This window comes from Anthonomus grandis, chromosome 13, assembly GCF_022605725.1.
Source record: "Anthonomus grandis grandis chromosome 13, icAntGran1.3, whole genome shotgun sequence".
NCBI classification, from domain to species: Eukaryota; Metazoa; Arthropoda; class Insecta; order Coleoptera; family Curculionidae; genus Anthonomus; species Anthonomus grandis.
The window spans coordinates 16,412,765-16,432,756 of record NC_065558.1 but is presented as its reverse complement, the minus strand read 5'-3'; the positions used below and the strand labels follow the sequence as shown (position 1 = coordinate 16,432,756).

Genomic DNA, 19,992 nt, shown 5'->3' with positions numbered 1-19,992 from the left:
TTCTGCATTGCAGTCATCCTTTCTTCTTAGATGACTCAGGTAAATCTCGTCATATTCCTGTTGTTGGTCTGCTGTCACTAATTTTTTCTTATTTTTTTCGCACTTCTGGCAGAGATACTTTTTGGGTTTAAAAAAGGATAAATTATACTCTTTTCTAATTTATAAACCAATTAAGTGCATTTAATAGATTTTTCCTGAATAATATTTAGTCTCTTCGGACTTAATAACTTGGAAGCTAGACGTATCTCTTCTATTTGAACTATATTGGACTTAACGGGTATTTAGTATGATAGGTTATATTTAAATGGACTTGGCTATGCAAAAAAACGATTTTTTGAAAAAAGTGGACTTACAGGGTTTTCTTTGTACGCCCACGATATATAGTGTTCCAGAATGTGGCATAATTTTAAAAATTATTCTTTTTATATATATCGGGAAATAATTTTTTTTTATTTGATTTGATATGAATGTTTCTAGAGGAACCTCATCACATTCAAATTTCAAGTATTACTAGAACTTTGATGTTATGAACCCTGAGGGATCTGTGTTATCTAGGTATCTGTCTATCCCAGAATCCTAAATATCAAAATCTTGATAATATTTTTTTAAAAGGTACACAGAAATCCCAACATTCAAGAATTTCTGGAAGAATTCAATATTTCACAAGAATCCCAATAAATCGATATGTGACGTCACTAATTACACCCCCAATATTCTTTGGTATATATTTAATTGACGCAAAACTTACTAAAATCACCTATTGTAGTGATTTTATTGCACTGTCAAAACGTCGCTTGACAGCTGACAGACTGACGTAGCCCTATCAAATTAGAAAAATATTTGTAATTTGCAATTTTCTCTGATAAAAATGAAAGTCAATATTCGACGTGTTAAACTAAACATTTTAAATAATAATTAGTGATTATTATTATGCTTAGTCTGCAACCATTAGTGCCAAGATTGAACCTGCTAATTTTGTTACTACTAAATTTATTATGAAAAGGTTCCTGTTGTAAACAAAAAACAAAATGTTTGCTAACTTAAAAAACAAAATTAATGAAGAAACTGGCCGTGATTTCAGTAAATTTACTGCTAAAATCGCCGAGAACTTAAGGGGCAAGTCCTTGCAGGGCTCCACATCCAGCTTAAACTCTGTTGTGTCCTTAGGTCTTGAAGCCACAGGATTTTGTTTATAGCCTCCTAATGTTCAATATTGTAGATGGTGTAAAAGAAGATGGTCCAATAGAACCTGAAGAGTTTAGGCGAAGAATAGCCAAGATTGAGCATGACTTTAGCAGGAGACTAGACCAGAAAGAGCAAGAGTGGAGGAATGTTTTAAAAGACAAAGATAAAATCTTGCAAAACCTGTTAAAAGAAAAAGATGAGGCATACAAGCAAATATCTCACTTGAAGGATGCTTTAAAAAATGCTGAAGGTAGGTATCTATTTTAAGTTTACAACAGTTGGGATTGCAAATTAAAGGTTTTTGTTAGAATTATTGGTACCCAGTGACCAATTGTACTTGCAGGTTTGCCTTTAAGATTCATTATTTATGAATTATTCTTACAAGTCTAACAACTTTTATTAATTTATAATTTTTGGAAGGTTAACAGTTTCTAATTATTATTAATATCAACAATACTACACACAGTAAAATTGATTTGATGTTCTCCTCAGAAGAGAAAAATGCTTTTTCTACAAGGTAGTTTTTTTTATTTCTTTTTTATACTAGGTAAAGTTGACACCTTTCATTAATAACTGTGAGTTCAGTTAAATTCACTCCACAGAATTATTTTGCTTCACTACTAAGATAAAGTACTTAAATCATTTTTAAAAAATTGTTTAAAAAACATCATTATATCCATATCATGTTTTCAAATGTTTGGTTCCTATAAAAAATAAAAGGGTTTGTTGAATTATCTTTTTAAATAAACTCAAAATAAAGACAGCCTATAAATATTATAACTTGGGGTGCTATATGTCCACTCTAGAATATTCTTTCCACTAGAAATTGCTCAAAAAAAGTAAACATTGAGCAAATACTTATACTTCCCAAAAATATACAATGTAACCCCACATCTTCTAAGATATTAAAATTTAAAAAAGCTATCTAACTGGTTTCTTAAGAAAGTAGTTAATAGCCCGTAAACTTTGACTAGGAATAGATAACTATAATAAGAATCTTATTGATGGGGAACAGTTAAAATATGTAATCAAAGTAAGAGATTTGGGGGTCATTTTTCAAGAGAATCTATCTTTAAATGAACATCTGAACTAAATTACAGTTAAATCATCAAAAAAATGCTGGGTGCACTTATATATATCAGCTGTTGGCTGCCATATTACATGTGTGCTCTTATCCACATCATCTGTCAATCTTCAAGTGGAGCTAGGCTGGTAATATCGATAATTCAAGTTTATTAAAAATGTCTGGTAGTGGAGTTTGTTATATATGCAGTAAGAATTGCTCCTTCAGGGAAATCAAAAATGAACTTTTTGGGTATCTGTGTGATTTCTGCTTTCTGGGCGGCAGGCTGTTAGGATGATCCTTGGTAGTACAGACGATGTTAGGCTTGTTTTGAAGAACAAATTGAAGACTGTCAGTAAATTCTTCATCGAGACAGACATGACGCCTCGGCGGCGCAATGAGCTTATGGCAGCCAAATCGGAGTTAAAGCGACGCAAAGAGGAAGAAGAAAATAATCTTTATATAAGATACATCAATGGTTCCCCCAGAATTGTAGCAAAAAACTAGATTCGCCTTTATTTTCACATGCTAGTGATGCCCACTTAACTTGTTTTTATCAAAATGTTCGTGGTCTTAACACTAAAACCAAGACTTTTTTTCTTGCTGCCATTGCTCAGGATTTTCACACCATATGCATCACCGAGACATGGTTGAAGCCAGAGATATCTAGTGGTGAAATATTTCCAAAGACATGATGTTTACCGGTCGGACCAAAAATTTGAATCCGTTATTGCCACACGTGGTGGCGGAGTTCTCTGTGGAGTTTCTAAAAACATTGTGTCTGAAAAAATTAATTTGTCTGATTTTTGCAACAGTATTGCGCCCTCTATCGATGTTGTTGGCTGTAAATTTACTATTAGGTTACAGATATTTTACGATTGTTTTGTATTTATGATTGTTTTGTACATCCCACCATCTATCACATCTGTAATTTTCGAGCAATTTCTGGATCAGTTTACACTTTTAATATCAAAGCTAAACCATAGTGTAATAATAATGGGCGATTTTAACGTGTCTGATTTCTCTATTAACTCACCTACAGGTAATCATGTTAGTCAAAAGTCTATTGCTGTGAATAATTTTGCTAACACTTTTAATCTTGTTCATTGTAATCACATCCTAAACTATAATAACAGACTATTGGATCTTGTTTTATCTAACTTCACCTGTACTGTTTCGCGTAGTGACGTGCCTTTTGTCTTGGAGGATTTGCATCACCCTGCACTGGAAATTGATTTTACCGTCTCAGGTCAACGTGTCCATAATTTTCAGCTTAATAAAAACTTATCTCATTCTTTTAATTTTAGAAAGGCCAACTACCATCTCCTTTATGACTCGATCCTTGAAGCTGACTGGTCTACTGTGTATTTATCCTCTAACGTTAATGATGCATGTGGAGCCCTATATGATATATTGAATGGCATATTTGCCGCACACATTCCTCTTAAGCAGCAACGTAAAAGAAGATTTCCAAATTATTATTCTCAAGAATTGATTAAGAACATTTATAGGAAAGAAAAGGCTTTCAAGGACTTTAAAATGTACAATTCTCCATTCTTTCAAAATAAATTCCATTCTCTTAGACGCCTTATGAAACTACAAATACGCAATGAATATAAGTTGTATATATAAAACACCGAAAGGAATATTTCTTTGGACCCATCTAGCTTTTGGAATTTTATTGGTTCTAAGAAGGTTGGCACCAGGATTCCTTGTATGATGAGGCTACTCGATGACGTAGTAATTAAAGACCCACAAGACATAGTTGATGCTTTTGCACTGTTCTTTGGTGAGGCATTTATACAATCAAATTTCATTAACCATTCGTCGACGTCTGATAATGTGCCCCACTTTGACATTTCCAACGTTGATCCTTCCCATATTATTTTGGCTAGTAAAAAACTCAAAAATAAGTTAAAATCTGGTGTAGACAGTGTGCCTAGCTTCTTGGTTAAAGATTGCATTGGTGTCCTGGCTGATCCGCTGACCTACATTTTCAACTTAATACTGTCAACAGAACAAATCCCTGAAATTTGGAAGACTGCTAAAATAATACCTATTTTAAAAGCTGGGGACTCTGATCAAATCGTAAACTACAGGCCAATCTCATTACTCTGTAACTTCTCAAAAATTTTCGAAACTATCCTGAATCGGTCGCTATTTAGTCACGCAAAATAACTCATCTCTGTAGACCTTAGAACATTGAAAGGCTAGAAGTAGCATGCCGTGGAACTATGGGCAGGTTTGTTTGCTTGCAACATCTCTGATACAATGATGCCAAATGCTTATAGAGAAATGGCAAAAATCACTTTATAATATCATAAAAGTTTTCAGTTTTTTCCGAAAACTTTAAACAATACTACTGCTCCCCTTTAATAAAATATCATGCATTTTTTAAAAATAAATTTGATAAGATAATCTATATCGAAGTCAATATACGTTAAATAAATAAAAATAAAGTACGAAGCAACGAGAAAACGTTAATGGCATCGCAACGCCGCTCGAACGCATTGTTGACGCCACCGATACAAGCACTCTCTACCAGTGACGTCGTCAACAAATATTTACCTGATAAATTTTTATTAATTATTATAGAGTTTAAATATAAGTAATATTCCCATTTATGAGCTATTTATGTGTTTTTTTAACGGACTTCGTTAGAGGAAGGTCCTAATAAAAGGCAGCATTTTTGTCAAAGCATTTTTATGGAAATAAAATATTTTATTAATATAATATTATAGATTTCTTAATAAATCATGTTTTAAGACACACATTTTTAACATTTTGCAAAATTTTATTATAATTATTATATTATACAAAACTCAGTTTTACATCACTTACTTTAAATCACATAATATATACTTCTATGATGCTGACTTTTTCAAAGGGACAGTATTGCTTCAGCGGAAAGAGTTAAAACTACAAGGAGGTTCAAATTGTGAAGGAGTTTCAGGTTTTTTATAGGTTATAAGATTTTTATTATGAGTATTTAGCCTGTACAATGGTTTTGACACATTTAACAGTGACCTATATAATACCTAATACCAATTATTATATCAGATTAATTTATACTAAAAAACAAAGCTTACCTTAGAATAAAGACTATGTACAATAGATTAGATTAGATAGTTTATTAGTAGTAATATACAAACAAGTACTTTTACAAGTCAAATAAAATATGTATTATATGTAATATTTCTTAAGTATTTTAATAATAACTTGAGACATCTAATTCAATTTCTTTGGCGCAAATTTGTTTGTTGCAATCTTCGAATTTTAATTTTTTGTTCTTTTTTTTCTCCATAATTTGGTGATAAGTTATTTAGCTTTTAAAAAGTCCTCAGGATATCATTTTCATTTTACCCTAGAGTAATATACATAAAAATATAGTATTACCAATATTAAAAAGAAAAAATTTAAAAAATGTATTATGATAATCCAATTGATCAATAAAATGTATGTTATCTTTATAATAACATAACATCTTTGAAATATCATACATTTGATTAATTGCATTTAATTACAAATATAACACAATAAAATACTATATCACTTTTAAATAAGATATATAGAATAAGATGATACATGGCATAAAAGTCTTATTTGTACTTAGAGAAAGAATTGAACAATAATCTTTAAATTTGCTATAATGATGTCTATTTTGAGTGTATTTTTACCTTTTCCTTGGCAGAGTCAGGGAATGTGTAGCAGTTAAACAAAAACGGATTGGATGGGAAATAGTAATTGTTGACCTAGACCCCACAGTAACTATATTAATCTCAGATGCAGTTATTGTTGATGATGAATGATCAGATCTGTAATTATACAAAATTTGGTGTATCAAGAATATTAATTTATTTTAATTATCCATACTTGTCTATATTAGCTTCACTGTTTGTACTATATACCATTTTGGAAGCTAAAGAAGTTTTTGCACTCTTCAGGAAAACTACCCTTGCAGCTTTGAAGGGTAAATCACTTGGTAAATTATCTGAATTATCGGCTGCTGTGTTTTTGACCAGTGCATCAGAAATCCTAGTAAAAAAATAGTCTTACACACATACCTAATTTAATAAGTATTAGGTATAAATAAAGCTTATATGAGTAACACGAATACTTTTTGTGACGATTTTTTTATACTAGAAAAATATATTAAAAAAAAATTACCTTTAAGGTAGAGCTGATTTTTTTAATAAAGTCTGGCTACTGATAATATTATCTTCCTTATATAATAAATCACTTCTAAGGATGTGATCTGAACAAATATATTCTTTTTAATTGTGTTGATTTCGATTAATGAAATCCATTGTTCCCTTTGGGCATATATTAGGCAATTTATAATAAGTATTTGATATTTAATCAAAAAGCAAAAAAAATTACAGTAATAAATTAATATGTGGTGCCAATTACTATATATATATTATTATTATAAGTTGCAATATGGTAAAACAAAAAAAAAATTATCGACCAAATTTTAGGGAAAGACAAAATTAACTATACATAGATATCAATATCTAAATAAATTTCAAAATTCTTTAAAGGCGATAAAAAATTAGTAATTTCATCTATCTACCTAATGTCTATATTAAAAAACAAAACTATATATAGATAGGTATATGGGTATTATGCCATCTTTCTGCCAAAACAACAAAAAAAACATAAAATCCTGCAATAAAACCAGGGACAAAATTCTAGTTTTATATTCTTTATAGCCTATTGATAGATGAATATGTTGAAAAATATATTTAGATTTAAAAATATAAATATTTTGGTATTTAACACACACTTTCACATTCAAGTTTTTATTAGGTTTATATCTATAAGATCCCCTATTCTACGTTTATGATGATGGTTACCCCATGATGTGATGTTATGAAAGTATCGGTACTTACTTGTGAAAAGATCGGCTTGAATCACCTTTTTATCATGATGCGGCACAAACGACACAAGTTTTTGCCATCCTAGCAATTTAAAAAAACACTAAAATGTGGCCTTTTTCCTTTTGAAACCAAAAAATTAAAGAAAATACACGAATCTCGAACATAAACAAAAAGCCGTTTGACAGATGACACTATGCCTATGGCTCAGGCGCTTAAGTTCCGGTGTTGTCGCTTCAAATTTTTTAGAAACGGTTTTAGGGATAAGAATGTTAATAATTTTGTTATTTTTTTGCTTAAGGATATTATATTTATTCTTAAAATAGGTTAATTGTAGTATTTATATTTTTTAATTTAAATTTTCCTATAAAATACAACACAAGTAAGTTAAATTAACGTTATAATGGTTGTTAAAATATAGCAAAAAAATTCCTCCGTTGGAAATTCGCGTCGACTTGACAACAGAGAATCGGCAAATATGTTTGTAAACAACACACCCCTCTTGCCCCTGTGCACATGTTGGACTCAAACAAAGTTGTTGTTTACTAATTCTAGCCTTTCAATGTTCTAAGCTGTAGACCAACCTGGATTTTTTAGCGGGCGATCTTGTGTTACTAACTTATCCTATCTGTCTAGCACACAAAAAGCCTTTGATCGGATAGATCACTATATTTTGCTGCATAAATTAACTCAGTATGGTTTTTCAGGGAGATTATTTAATTTATTTCATTCCTACTTGATTGGTAGATCTCAATATGTCGAATATGAGGTCTTTAAATCGAAACTTTTTAACGTAACATCGGGTGTGCCACAGGGCTCGAACCTGGGTCCGCTCCTGTTTAGTTTTTTTATAAATGACTGAGTCACTCACTTGTCATAGGCTGGCTTTTGCCGATGATTTGAAGCTATATTTAAATGTATATGGTTTGGGGGATTGTGTTTTTCTTCAGAACTGTCTAAATACATTGGAGGTATGGTGCGCTGTTAACAGGTTAGGCTTGAATGCGGCTAAATGTAGTGTGGTCAGTTACTCTAGATCAAAAACTTACTTTATTAATGATACTATTTTGAGTAGATTAGAGCAAATTACTGATCTTGGTATAACCTTTGACTCTGAATTTACATTCGTTCCACACTTCAACAACATAGTCAAGTCAGCCCTGAGAAGGCTCGGGTTCATAATTAGAAGTTCTCAGAGTTTTACTTTGGGATCTACATTAAGACTGCTTTTCTGTTGCTTTGTGAGATCAAAACTGGAGTTTGGCTGCATTATATGGAACCCGCTCTATCAGAATCATGTTGGTCCCCTTGAATCTGTTCAGCGTAGATTTGCTAAGTTTTTGGCCTTCAGGCAGGATGGCATATATCCGGTAAGAGGGTTTGATCATCGGCAACTATTGGAATGCTTCAATCTACATCCATTACATCTCAGAAGAATGATCTTCTTTGTAAAATTCCTGCATGGGTTACTGAATGGATTCATTGATAGTACTGTACTTCTTGCTGGTGTACGTTTCATGGTGCCTAGGCTTAATGCTAGACATCCCCTAACATTCTTTCTGCCATAGCCTCATACTAACATCCTGTTGAAATTGCCACTATATACAATATGCGCTATATTTAATCGGATCTGTCACATGTGCGATATAAATTGGGATTAAGGCCCATGTGTTTAAGTTATAGTTGGTAGGTATATTGCAGTTAATTTAATTTAATTTTGTTGAATATGTGATTATCTTGTTAAACTTTTATAATTTGGTTTTTATATCATATTAATAGTTATTTGTTCTAATTTTTTGGATAACTTTTGAGAATGTGACTTTACTTTACTTTTTTTCTTTTCTTTTCATTCTTTTAGGTTTGTTTGTGTGTTTTTTTTAACTATATTTTTCATTGTTTTGCAACTGTTTCCTGTTATTGGGCAAGTTGTTTGGATTATTATTATTATTATTATTATCATTATCATTATCATTATCATTATCATTATCATTATTATTATTATTATTATTATTATTATTATTATTATTATTATTATTATTATTATTTATTATTATTATTATTATTATTATTATTATTATTATTTATTATTATTATTATTAAATGCTTGTTTTTGTGCTCAGGCATTTTAAGAATTTTTCAAGATTTTGCACATTTAGGATGGGTTTGTTTATTGCTGATCATGATTATGCAATAATTGAGAGTCATTTACATCGGGTTATGTTGGAATATGTCGGGTGGATGTTCGTACATAAGCTAATTAATGGTTACATAGATTGTAGCAGCTTGTTGGAGTGCATAAACTTAGATTTACCAGCTAGGATTAGAAGTGGTGCATTTCAATCTTTCCGTATTCTGTTTCACCATACTAACTATGGTCAAAATTCTCCCATAGGTCCTTACTGTAAACTCGGTTTATATATTACATATTTTTGTAATTTGATTTGTTTTTGTTACAGTACAGAGAATTAGTTTTGGGTTTTTGGATTACTACTTTTATGATGCTTATCTTGGATAACTTTAAGTTAGCTTGTAGAATGCTGTTATTGTATTGTTAACTTATGTATTGGTGTATCCTGTCTTTAATACATAAATAATAAAAAAAAGATATTAATAATAACTTTAATGAATGAAAGTTAAATCAGGAAGAGGTAAATGTTAAAAAGATAAGACAGTTGTCAGCAGGTACCACTTTGTTTTTTCGCCTTCCCATTTTAAATAGTATCCCGAGAAACCTACCCTTTTATTTATTAATTATAATCTGCCCTTTCTACTTCTTACATTGGACTCAAGTACTGTAGTTGAACAAGACTAATCAAATATGTATCTTTGTGTTCCAACTTATATACAATAAGATATAAAAATATAAAGCATTAAACATATCTTCTTGTGCATACCTTTTGGATGCTAAAATTGCTAACAATACATTTATGGTTAGGTGATCATGAAAAGATATATACAGAAAATACACTAAACTTCTGAAAATACAGATTCCTAAGAAACTTTTTTTGAACATCTTTTTATATGCCTTATTTAGAAAATCATAAAATACTCCATAAATTATTAAATGATTAATAAAATAATTTTTAGTCCTTACTTTTTGGAAATTTTACATATTCAGTTTTATATTCTGCTAATGTACATTATCTTTATTTTACCTAAATTAAATTTTAGATTTAAAACAAAAAATATTGGAGCACAAAGAAAACTCTGACCAATTAGAAAGTCTACAGTATCAAGAATTATCAAAAGTAAAACACCTGGTCTTGGAAAAGGACAAGGAACTATCAGAAAAAAGTGGCGCGTTAAAAGAAGCCACACAGCAAATTGAAAAACTTAAAAACGAACTTAACCGACTAAGACGGCAAGAAGAGCTGTTAAGTGATGTACAGGTAAGTCAATTTCTTTTAAACATCATTCAATTTCGCGACATATAACTTACATTATTTTTTTACCTGCTTTCTCACAATTTATTTTGTATATATTCAAAATATACATATATTTACACTCCCTTGTTTGTGTTACAAAAATGTTTGTGTGCAGCTTTGGGATGCAAAGAAACAGGTATGTGCTTCAGTTGCTTACGAAAGTAAATGATCCCAAGAGATAACCTCAAATGTGTCTATATTTCAGGATGATCTGGAGGCTTTAAGGCACTCTTCTGCCAGAGATTTGGCTCATTTGGCCACTGAATTGGCTAAAAGTGAACAAGAGAGAAAACATTTAGCTGATCTTGTGGTCATTTTAAGAGGTAGAGGTGAGGGGGAGTCTACTGTGGATTCAGAAAAAAAACTTCTGGAGCAAAGATTGGAGGAGGCTCATTTACAGCTGGCGGATATTAAGACTTCATGGAGTGATAAAATTGCTTCTTTGGAGACTCAGGTTTACAGACGAACGTCTGCTCTGGTATGTTAAAAAATCATTTGAGTATTTCTAGGTGGGTAGATTGAGTCGCCAGGCTGCTGAAGAAGGGGCAGAGCGAAGAAGAGCTCTTGAGGACAGGGATGACTTGCTTGACAAAATTAAGCAACTTGAGGCTGAGCTTGAATTCAATAAAATTAATTTGACAAATAAGGAAACTAAAATAAAACGTCTGACAGAAGATATAAAGGAGTTATCTACCTCTCTTAAAAATATTGAAGATGAAAATAAGGAGGAAATACAGTTTTTAAGGACAGAATTAGTGAGTGGGGAACAGTAGAGGAATTTGCGCAACTTTTCTCCGAATACGTCCCCGTCCAAGGTTCTGAGTTAATCTAAATGATGGTTAAGGACAGGGGCGTAGTTGGACTTATCATTACTTTAGTGCCTAAGATAATAATGTACTATGCAGTATTGCACAAGTGTTATTTTATTTTAAGTTGTTTTTGATGCACTAAATTGCTTTATTTGGTTATTATAGTTAAGAAGTATTAGTAGTTGTTTAAGTTTTATATACATTTATTTTATCGGGTTTTGTTTTATTTAAATATATGTTTATTTGACTTTTTTCGGATCTTTTATTTGGGTTCTTGTAATTTTCCTCTTGTTGCGTTTTTGTGTTAACCATTTTTTTTTTGCTGTATATAAGTGGTGCTTTTAGGAGTTTACTCCTGATTGATAATAGGTCGTGATCACATAATGATGCCTTAATTATCACCAAAAATTCAATTCCAGGACGTATCAAAGACTGAAATTAAGTTAGTGAAAAAAAACTTGGAAAACGTGGAGGGTGAATTTGAAAAATCGGAGGAGGAGAACAGCAAACTAAAAATCTCGGTTGATTCTGAACACATGACCAATAATTCTTTAAGACAGATTATTACAAAATTGGAAAGGGAATTAGGTGAAGAGAAGGCGAATTCTTTAAATGTACAAAAGACTTTAACCAGGTGTGTAATCTGTAATAAATTAACCATATAATAAAAAAATATATATTTTAAGAGTTACCTCAGAAAAAAATACAGCGTTGTTGCGCAACGCCGAAATCTCTCAGCAAATGGAGTTGGTCAAGCAAGAAATGCGAAGGCAAGAAACCGACTATAAAGAGATTCTAAGCAAATTGGCCGCGTTAGAATTGGAGAATTCTAAGTTGAAAGAGGGTGTAGGTGCTCAACAACAGTTACATGGCAATATTATAGATTTAGAGGAACAACTTGCTGAAAAAAATAAGGTAAACTGAAATTATTTTATGAAATACTTCTGGAAAATCATTAATACAGATTTTATATTGTTTCGTTCTTTTTAAACATAATAAATAAAGCTGTAAATATTGATAAAAACTATTAACGAATTATTGTAAAATTATTTTAAAGTTTCTGATAGTTTTTGTCTGTTTTTGCAAATTTGGGTTGGAGACCAAACATTTACACTATCGGTAAAAGTAGAGCGACACTTATGTTGATAATTTGATAAATGTCTTAATTAAATGTAATAAATCGTTTTTTAATATATTGTGTTTTAAAGCATCAGTTGCTTACCTTAAGCATCAGTCTTGGCGACAACAATGATTTCGATTATCAAGCCATATCATTAAATTTTGTCAAAAAGTTTTACATGTAAATTAGCAATGCGCCAAAAGTTAAGAACCATTTTAATGCATTCATCAAATGATAAGTTCTCAAGTAAATGCAAAAATAGTTTTTGTGAAATTATTTTTTTATATTTTGAATATTTTTGTGCTGAATTAATTATGTCAATAGGTTGTAGCGTTTTTATTTCTTTGGTTGCCTTTATAATGTAATAATTTAATATTGTATGAATAGTACTGATCGGGACATTTAGTTTCTAGTTAATGGAATTGTAAAAATAAGAACTCCTATTTGGCGCTAGCTGTTCTTCGCTTTGAATTTTAAAGAATTTACTGGAATTAGGTTGTTTTTCTCTCTCTCTTTGACTAACGTGATTTTTCTATCTGTCTGTTTTTGTCATTGGTCACGTACGCCATGCTCAAGGATCAACTTTTACGTATTGGCATTTTCGATACGTTGATGCCATTGTTTTTCCTGCAATTTGAATATTTATTTATTTATTTATTTTACGGGATCAACCCCATTACAACAGTAAATTAAATACAAAATCAATTGAACCCAACCATACTTAACAGTAAAATACTAACTATTAAGCAGTAATAAAGCCTACTTATAAATGTAAAATACCGAAAATAGTTTTATAACTTAAATCAATATAACAGAATTCTAAAAATACTAAAAACATACCATACTAAAGTATAATATTCAGTATTGCACTAAAAAAAAAAAAAAATTTAACAATTTCTCTTATATGACTCTTAAATCTAGATAAGGAAATGCCCAAAATTTCAACCTCCCTAGTATTGACAATTCTTAGAGTTCTTTCAATAGGAGCATGTAATGCATAATTGGCGCTATGAAATGGTAATGAAAAGACACGATACTGCCTTAAATTCCTAGATGGAATATTAAATTATATTGTCATCAGAAGTTCTGGACAAATTATCTGACCATTCAATAATTTATACAAAAAAATTAAATCTGCATATATCCGTCTTTGTCTCAATGTCTTCATATCAAGCATTTCTAAAACAATATCATAAACATGATCATCCGGAATTCTTATTCGAAGTTTATAGAGATAAAACCTAATAAATTTGTTCTGAACTCTTTCCAAGGACAAGCAATTATTCATGTAAAAGGGCGACCATATCACTGAGCCATATTCCAGCAATGAAACAACCATTGACATGTATAACCTCTTACAGGTCTCTATAGAAACAAAATCTTTACAGTTCCTTAGTACAAAACCCAGATTCTTAGAGGATTTGAGAACAATATTGTTTATGTGTGCATTAAAGTTTAAATGAACATCAAACGAGATACCAAGATCTTTAACTATGCTGCAATATTGAAGTGTACTTCCTTGAATGTTATATGAAGTGACAACCTTTTTAGTTCTCTTGAGAAAACTTATATAATTGCATTTGCTTACATTCAAAAACAAATTGTTGTTCACACACCACTCATTCAATCTATCCAAATCACTTTGTAACAAAATCTGATCAAGTATTGATAAAATCTCTCTAAAAAACTTCAAATCATCAGCAAATAAAAGGAAGTCACTGTTCTCAAAACAGGCACCAATATCATTCACAAAAATATTAAAGAGCAAAGGTGAACAGTGCCCACCTTGTGGAACACCTGAAGTGACATTAATATAGCTTGATCTTGCATTACCTATTCGTGCCTGCTGGGTCCTCCCTGACAGGGAATTTACAAACCAATTCACCATAAGATTAGAAAATCCAAAAATATCCAATTTTTTTGCCAAAATACTATGGTCAACTCTGTCAAACGCCTTGGAGAAGTCGGTGTAGATTACATCCATCTGACATCCCCTCTCCAAGGCATTCAACAGGTTCTGCTAAAACACTAACAAATTAGTCACAGTAGACTTTCCAGAAATAAATCCATGTTGTTCGCTAAGTAACAACTCTTTACAATAAAAATATAATTGATCATAGATAAGACTTTCCAGGAGCTTCGGAATGGCTGATTGTATACAAACACTTTTGTATTAATTGTAATTCTCGATTTTGCTATTGTCGCCAGATTTAAAAATTGGCATTACAAAACTATGTTTCCACAAGGTTGGAAAAATTGCAGAATCTAAAGATCTTTAAAAAAGTATAAAAAGAGGGTATGAAATAGTATATACACACTTTATTAGAAAATAATTCGGAATGCCATCGGGTCCTGAACTAACTTTGGGTGGCAACTTGGTAATTTTATCAAAAATCAACCCAACGGAAAGGATGGGATTAGGAATGGTCATATTTAACTTTGCTTGCTGATTGATAAAAGCACCATTATTGTTTATATTATTAATAGGACTATAGACTGTTGAAAAAAACTGGGCAAAACCTTCAGCTATCTGTTCACAGCATCATAACAAATATCAGTCAAAGTTTTACATCTAGCCCTAATGTTTGAAAAAGTAATATAATCTGCCACATTATGACTGACCCTGTAGCATTTGTGTGCAATTTTCTTTTGCCTAACTAAATATCTTAATTCAGCTGAAAACCAACTAGGAAACTTTGAAGTTTTGTATCTCTTTAGGGGAACAAAAAGTGCTATAGCCATATTCAGTATATGATAAAAATGTGAGACTGCTGTATTAATGTCTGCTGAGCTTAAAACCAAGTCCCAATTAATTCCACATAAGTAATTATTAATACCAATATAATCACCCATTTTAAAATCATAATAAAACTCTACATAGTTTAAATTCGACTGAGTTTCACAACTAAAATCAATTTCAAAATTATACCCTTTGTGATTTAATGACCCCTCAAAAAGACAATCAACTGCTTCCATTACAGCAAGAGTTTGCTTGCTTGAAAAAATTAGATCTAAATAAACAAGCCTATCATTTGGAATTGTAATATTCTGATAAAAACTCAAACAAGCATAATGCTGACCTAAAACTAGACCCGCCGAGTTTAAAGGACAAGTCACCACCACACCATTGTCGTCATTCCCCCAACTTGAATCAGGTACATTAAAATCACCAAAAATATAAAAATCACAGCTTGAATATTCTTGCCTGAGAATGTCAACAGTATGGCAGTGACTTTCATATAAGTTAATTGCAGAATTTGGGGGAATATAAACTCCCCCAATTATAAAGCTAATACTACCAATTCTACATAATATATATAATTGTTCGACTGAATCATACACCAACGTAAGCTTCCTTGAATCAATAACATCCCTGATATATATCAAAATTCCTCCTCCGCGACTTTTGCTGCTAGAAGAAGGTGAACGATCACATCTGAACAGACTAAATGACTTTACAGACAGTTCAGCATCGGAGTAGTCATCAGAGAGCCAACTCTCAACAAATATCAAAATATCATAGTGCGAGCATAAAACAACTTTAATTAATTCATTAATTTTAGTTCTTAGGCCACCAACATTATAGCAAAATACTTGCAATGGGGCTCATTTACGTTTTTTCTATTGTTTCTAACATTGTTTGAGGTAGAATTTACTATGTATGGCACATTATTTCTATATTTAATTATTAAATTCTCCTCTCCTTCTTCTTTTCTTCTGTTTAGCTCTGCAACCACCTTCCTGATGCATTCTCTTTGCATCACTGTTAAGTCATTCTTTAATTTGTATGCATGTAAATGTGACTTCTTATTTCCCATTATTAGTATGTCCCGTGCAATCTTACAGTCAGAGAATACCACTTTAAGTGGTCTCGACTTGTTTCCTCTTTTCTCACCCAATCTAATCACCTTGAGAACTTTCTCGACTGCTGGTTCTTTATTAATTACCCCCAGCAGTTCAGTTATTTTCTGCTGGTCCTCCTGTATCCTATCTTGAATTCTATCGGAGCTTGATTCTGGCAATTTATAGATAATAATATTGTTAGCCCGAACAGTTCTATCATTGACTTCAGTTAAAAAGGTATCCATGTTAGAGTTATCTGAAGATGGATTTGACTGTTGGCTAGTTATCGATGTTTTCATTGCAGTAATTTCGGATTTTAAATCCTCAAAAGAGCTCTTGAATGCAGATTTTATGCTTTTGATATCATCACATATACCCTCACTTCATACCCTCCATAAAGCCTTTTAAGTCCTGCACTTGTTGCTCCAACGATGCCACTTTTGCCTCTACCTCGAACAGGCTTTTGAGTTTGGGAGCACAGTCTCTGCAAATGTATGGGATAGATCGACTAACAGCTGCAATAGCGCGAACTTCGCTAGATCCAATATTGGCACATTTCTTGCATTTTACTACTTTGCACCAGTCGCAGGGAAATCCAAAGACCTCCACAGGGGTTTTTGGTGGATCTTTGAAAGTGCAAATCTGGTCACAATTAGAGCATCTCCCAGACATTTTTCGATAAATCGGCCGCAAGAATAAACCATAAAACCTTCAGCACGTTTTTTATAGGTTAGGTAATATTTACCAAAAAAATATCCACAAACTCATACAACTAGCACTAAGGAGACAAACTATGTACTCCATACACGCAAAACTAGTTAATATTCTGGCTAATTACTCAAAAAAATCGAATTTTAATTGGACTAAAAATAAAAACAAACTTTGAGGTTAGGTCCTCCCCTCCTCTCTCCATATACTTTTCCGAACTCGCTGCAACTTAAAGCCAAGCAAGGCAACGCTGTATTGTCAAACTGGTTTTTGTAAAACTGGGCCTGCGTGGTATTATCTGTCGAAGAAGTACCCAGAAATTGCGTTTTGGTTTTCCAAATAATATGGTCTTTAGCTTAACAAGTTCAATTTCCCAAGTTCGGGATACGACCTCATAGTTACCTCATGGTGACAGATTACTTTAATACAGTTTATAAAAGACCCTCCAACATCTTGAGGTAAGCTTGATTCCTATTCTTTGTTAAACGTTTCCTCATGCTCTTTAAGGCCGTCATTTTTGAGGTTATGTCTGGTCATAAACCAGATCTTATGCTGTGTCCTAAACCAAGTCTTAAGTGAGATCTTAGTTTAGGGGCCATCTCAGGTGCTTTCCCATTTCCCATCATAAATTAGAGCTTTATCAGGATTTACTGCTTCTTCATGATTATTCATTGATAGGTTGACGAAAACAAAAACAAAGGTAAGGACACAAAGTCACGGTCTCATCCAATCTATATAATTTCTTAAAAAAGGCTTAAAAGCTACACGTGTTTCGCTCCTGTCGGAGCATCATCAGGCCTAGACCTACACAGATCACATTACAACTGTAGGTCTAGGCCTGATGATGCTCCGACAGGAGCGAAACACGTGTAGCTTTTAAGCCTTTTTTAAGAAATTATATAGATTGGATGAGACCGTGACTTTGTGTCCTTACCTTTGTTTTTGTTTTCGTTTGGTCTCTTAGAGAAAAATGGATGATACGTTTCGACCAATGAAAAGTCCGGGATCTATGAGATTATGTGCAATGATTGTACAAAGGACAAACCAGAAGATCAATTAATGTCAGATTTAAAGAACAATTAGCTTATGTGAAACATGGAAGAGTTGAAAAGTCAAGTTTGGCTTACCATGTTTTAAATACTGGTCATTTCGTAGGGACAGACAACTTAAAACTACTTAAGACAGTTAATAAGAATGGAAAATTATATGCATACAAAAGTTTAGCAATATTCAAAAATCAAAAAAACATTCTTAACAGGGATAAAGGTCCAATCCCTTATAGTCAATTATATAGTTTAGTTAGTGTTTTAGATTAGTTCGGACATGCTTCATTCTTTTTTTTTGTTCTACTTGTTTTAATCTTCTCCCGAAGATGCAACCATTGTTAGCGAAACACGTGTCGAGACTAAAATAAAGAGTTTTGGTTAGTGGTAAAACTGTCTCGTAATTTGAGTTCCAACCATAGGACTATTAATTATTATATTCTTAATTTTTATGAAATTAAAAAAATTAATCATATTCTAATGCACAAATACTTTTTTTAGACAATAAAAATGTTGCAATTAAGACTAGCTGATTTGAAGAAAACGCTACAGCAAGAACTAAGAACTCCGGGTAATCCGAATTATCATTCGGACCTACTCGAACATAACGGTTCTCCGGCCGTTATTCAACCCAGCCACATCTCAACCAAAAACTTCCCTAGTATAGTGAAAAGAGACGAGGACGATGTCAATTTTAAATATTTAAAGCATGTCATAATTAAGTTTTTAATTAGGTACGTGGAGCTCTTATACTTTAAATTAGAATGATAATTACCATGATTTTGTCCTTAGTCGTGATTATGAGGCTCAGCACTTAATAAAAGCGATCTCGGCCCTACTAAAATTCACTCCTGACGAGGAAAAACTAATTCAAGACACCCTAGAGTGGAAGAAGTCGTGGTTTGGCAGCAAACCGAAAATTTCGAAAAATAATGCGAAAAGCTGATCGTATCGGGGACTCTGATGTTAAGCGATTAACCCGTATGGTTGTGCTTCGAAGGTATTAGAAAACTAAAAACTATAAACATTGCCATTAGGTCATAACTATCGATAGAATGTATGTTATCAACATTAGACAATTTTTTTCAGTGATGTTTTGCCAAATCAGTTTTCCAATTTAATTTTTTGTTGTATGTAAATAAGATTTTATTTAGTTTAACGCTTTTTTAATTGACATTTTTAGGCTGTTCTATTTTTACGTAAGTTTAAAGCAGTATTGTCTGTTAAGTGATAAGGTTGTATATAATCTGTAATTATTATTAACGCAATTTATATTTAATGATTATTTATATTTAACTGAATAAATGCCAAATATTATGTTATGTTTTTTATATTGCAAAATAATTTACCAATTTAGCGATATTATTATATCTTAAATTTCAGTTTTCTATTCAATTCCTGGCAATGCCTCGAGTGAGGTTGTTCATGTAAAGGTTATAATATAAGTGCTCTTATAGTAATAATATCTTAATAAGTTTATTTTACAAATTTACAGATATAAACTAAGAAACAGACAAAAAATGCCAAAAATGTCTGTTTTATATAAAATAAAATTTAAAAAAAAAATATATGTCTCTACTACAACCAAACCTAACTTTACTACTCTTCATACTGATTGAGGAACGTTACAAGTTTACAAAGTTTATTGTACAGCTGAAATAAACCTTAAATTGCGCACATCAGTACCGTATTTTATTTTATTAATGAAATAGAAAGGACATTTTATGAATATAACATTGTGAAATACTATACAGAATGAACCTTGCGCCTCTGAGCCATGTTAAACCAGTGGCACTCTTCATTTATAAGAAGCTGGCTAAAACTTTCTTACGCCGTAGGTACCTCAAGCAATACTTTTTTCAAAAAAGTCCAAACGAGGTGAGTAGACTACATCGCAAAAATTACAAATGACTTAAAAC

The 19,992-nt window shown here is 31.8% G+C and overlaps 1 protein-coding gene across 1 annotated transcript; it reads left to right on the top strand.

Annotated features, from left to right (window-relative positions):
- Window positions 1-813: 813 nt before the first annotated feature.
- LOC126743868 (golgin subfamily A member 1) lies at window positions 814-19,390 on the top strand. The gene is made up of 9 exons (XM_050451108.1): window positions 814-1,167; window positions 1,220-1,435; window positions 10,297-10,514; window positions 10,756-11,004; window positions 11,060-11,305; window positions 11,779-11,993; window positions 12,046-12,274; window positions 18,575-18,807; window positions 18,866-19,390. Exons 1-9 carry the CDS (start codon window positions 1,029-1,031, stop codon window positions 19,017-19,019), a joined length of 1,899 nt encoding a protein of 632 aa, XP_050307065.1. The 5' UTR covers window positions 814-1,028; the 3' UTR covers window positions 19,020-19,390.
- Window positions 19,391-19,992: the final 602 nt, after the last annotated feature.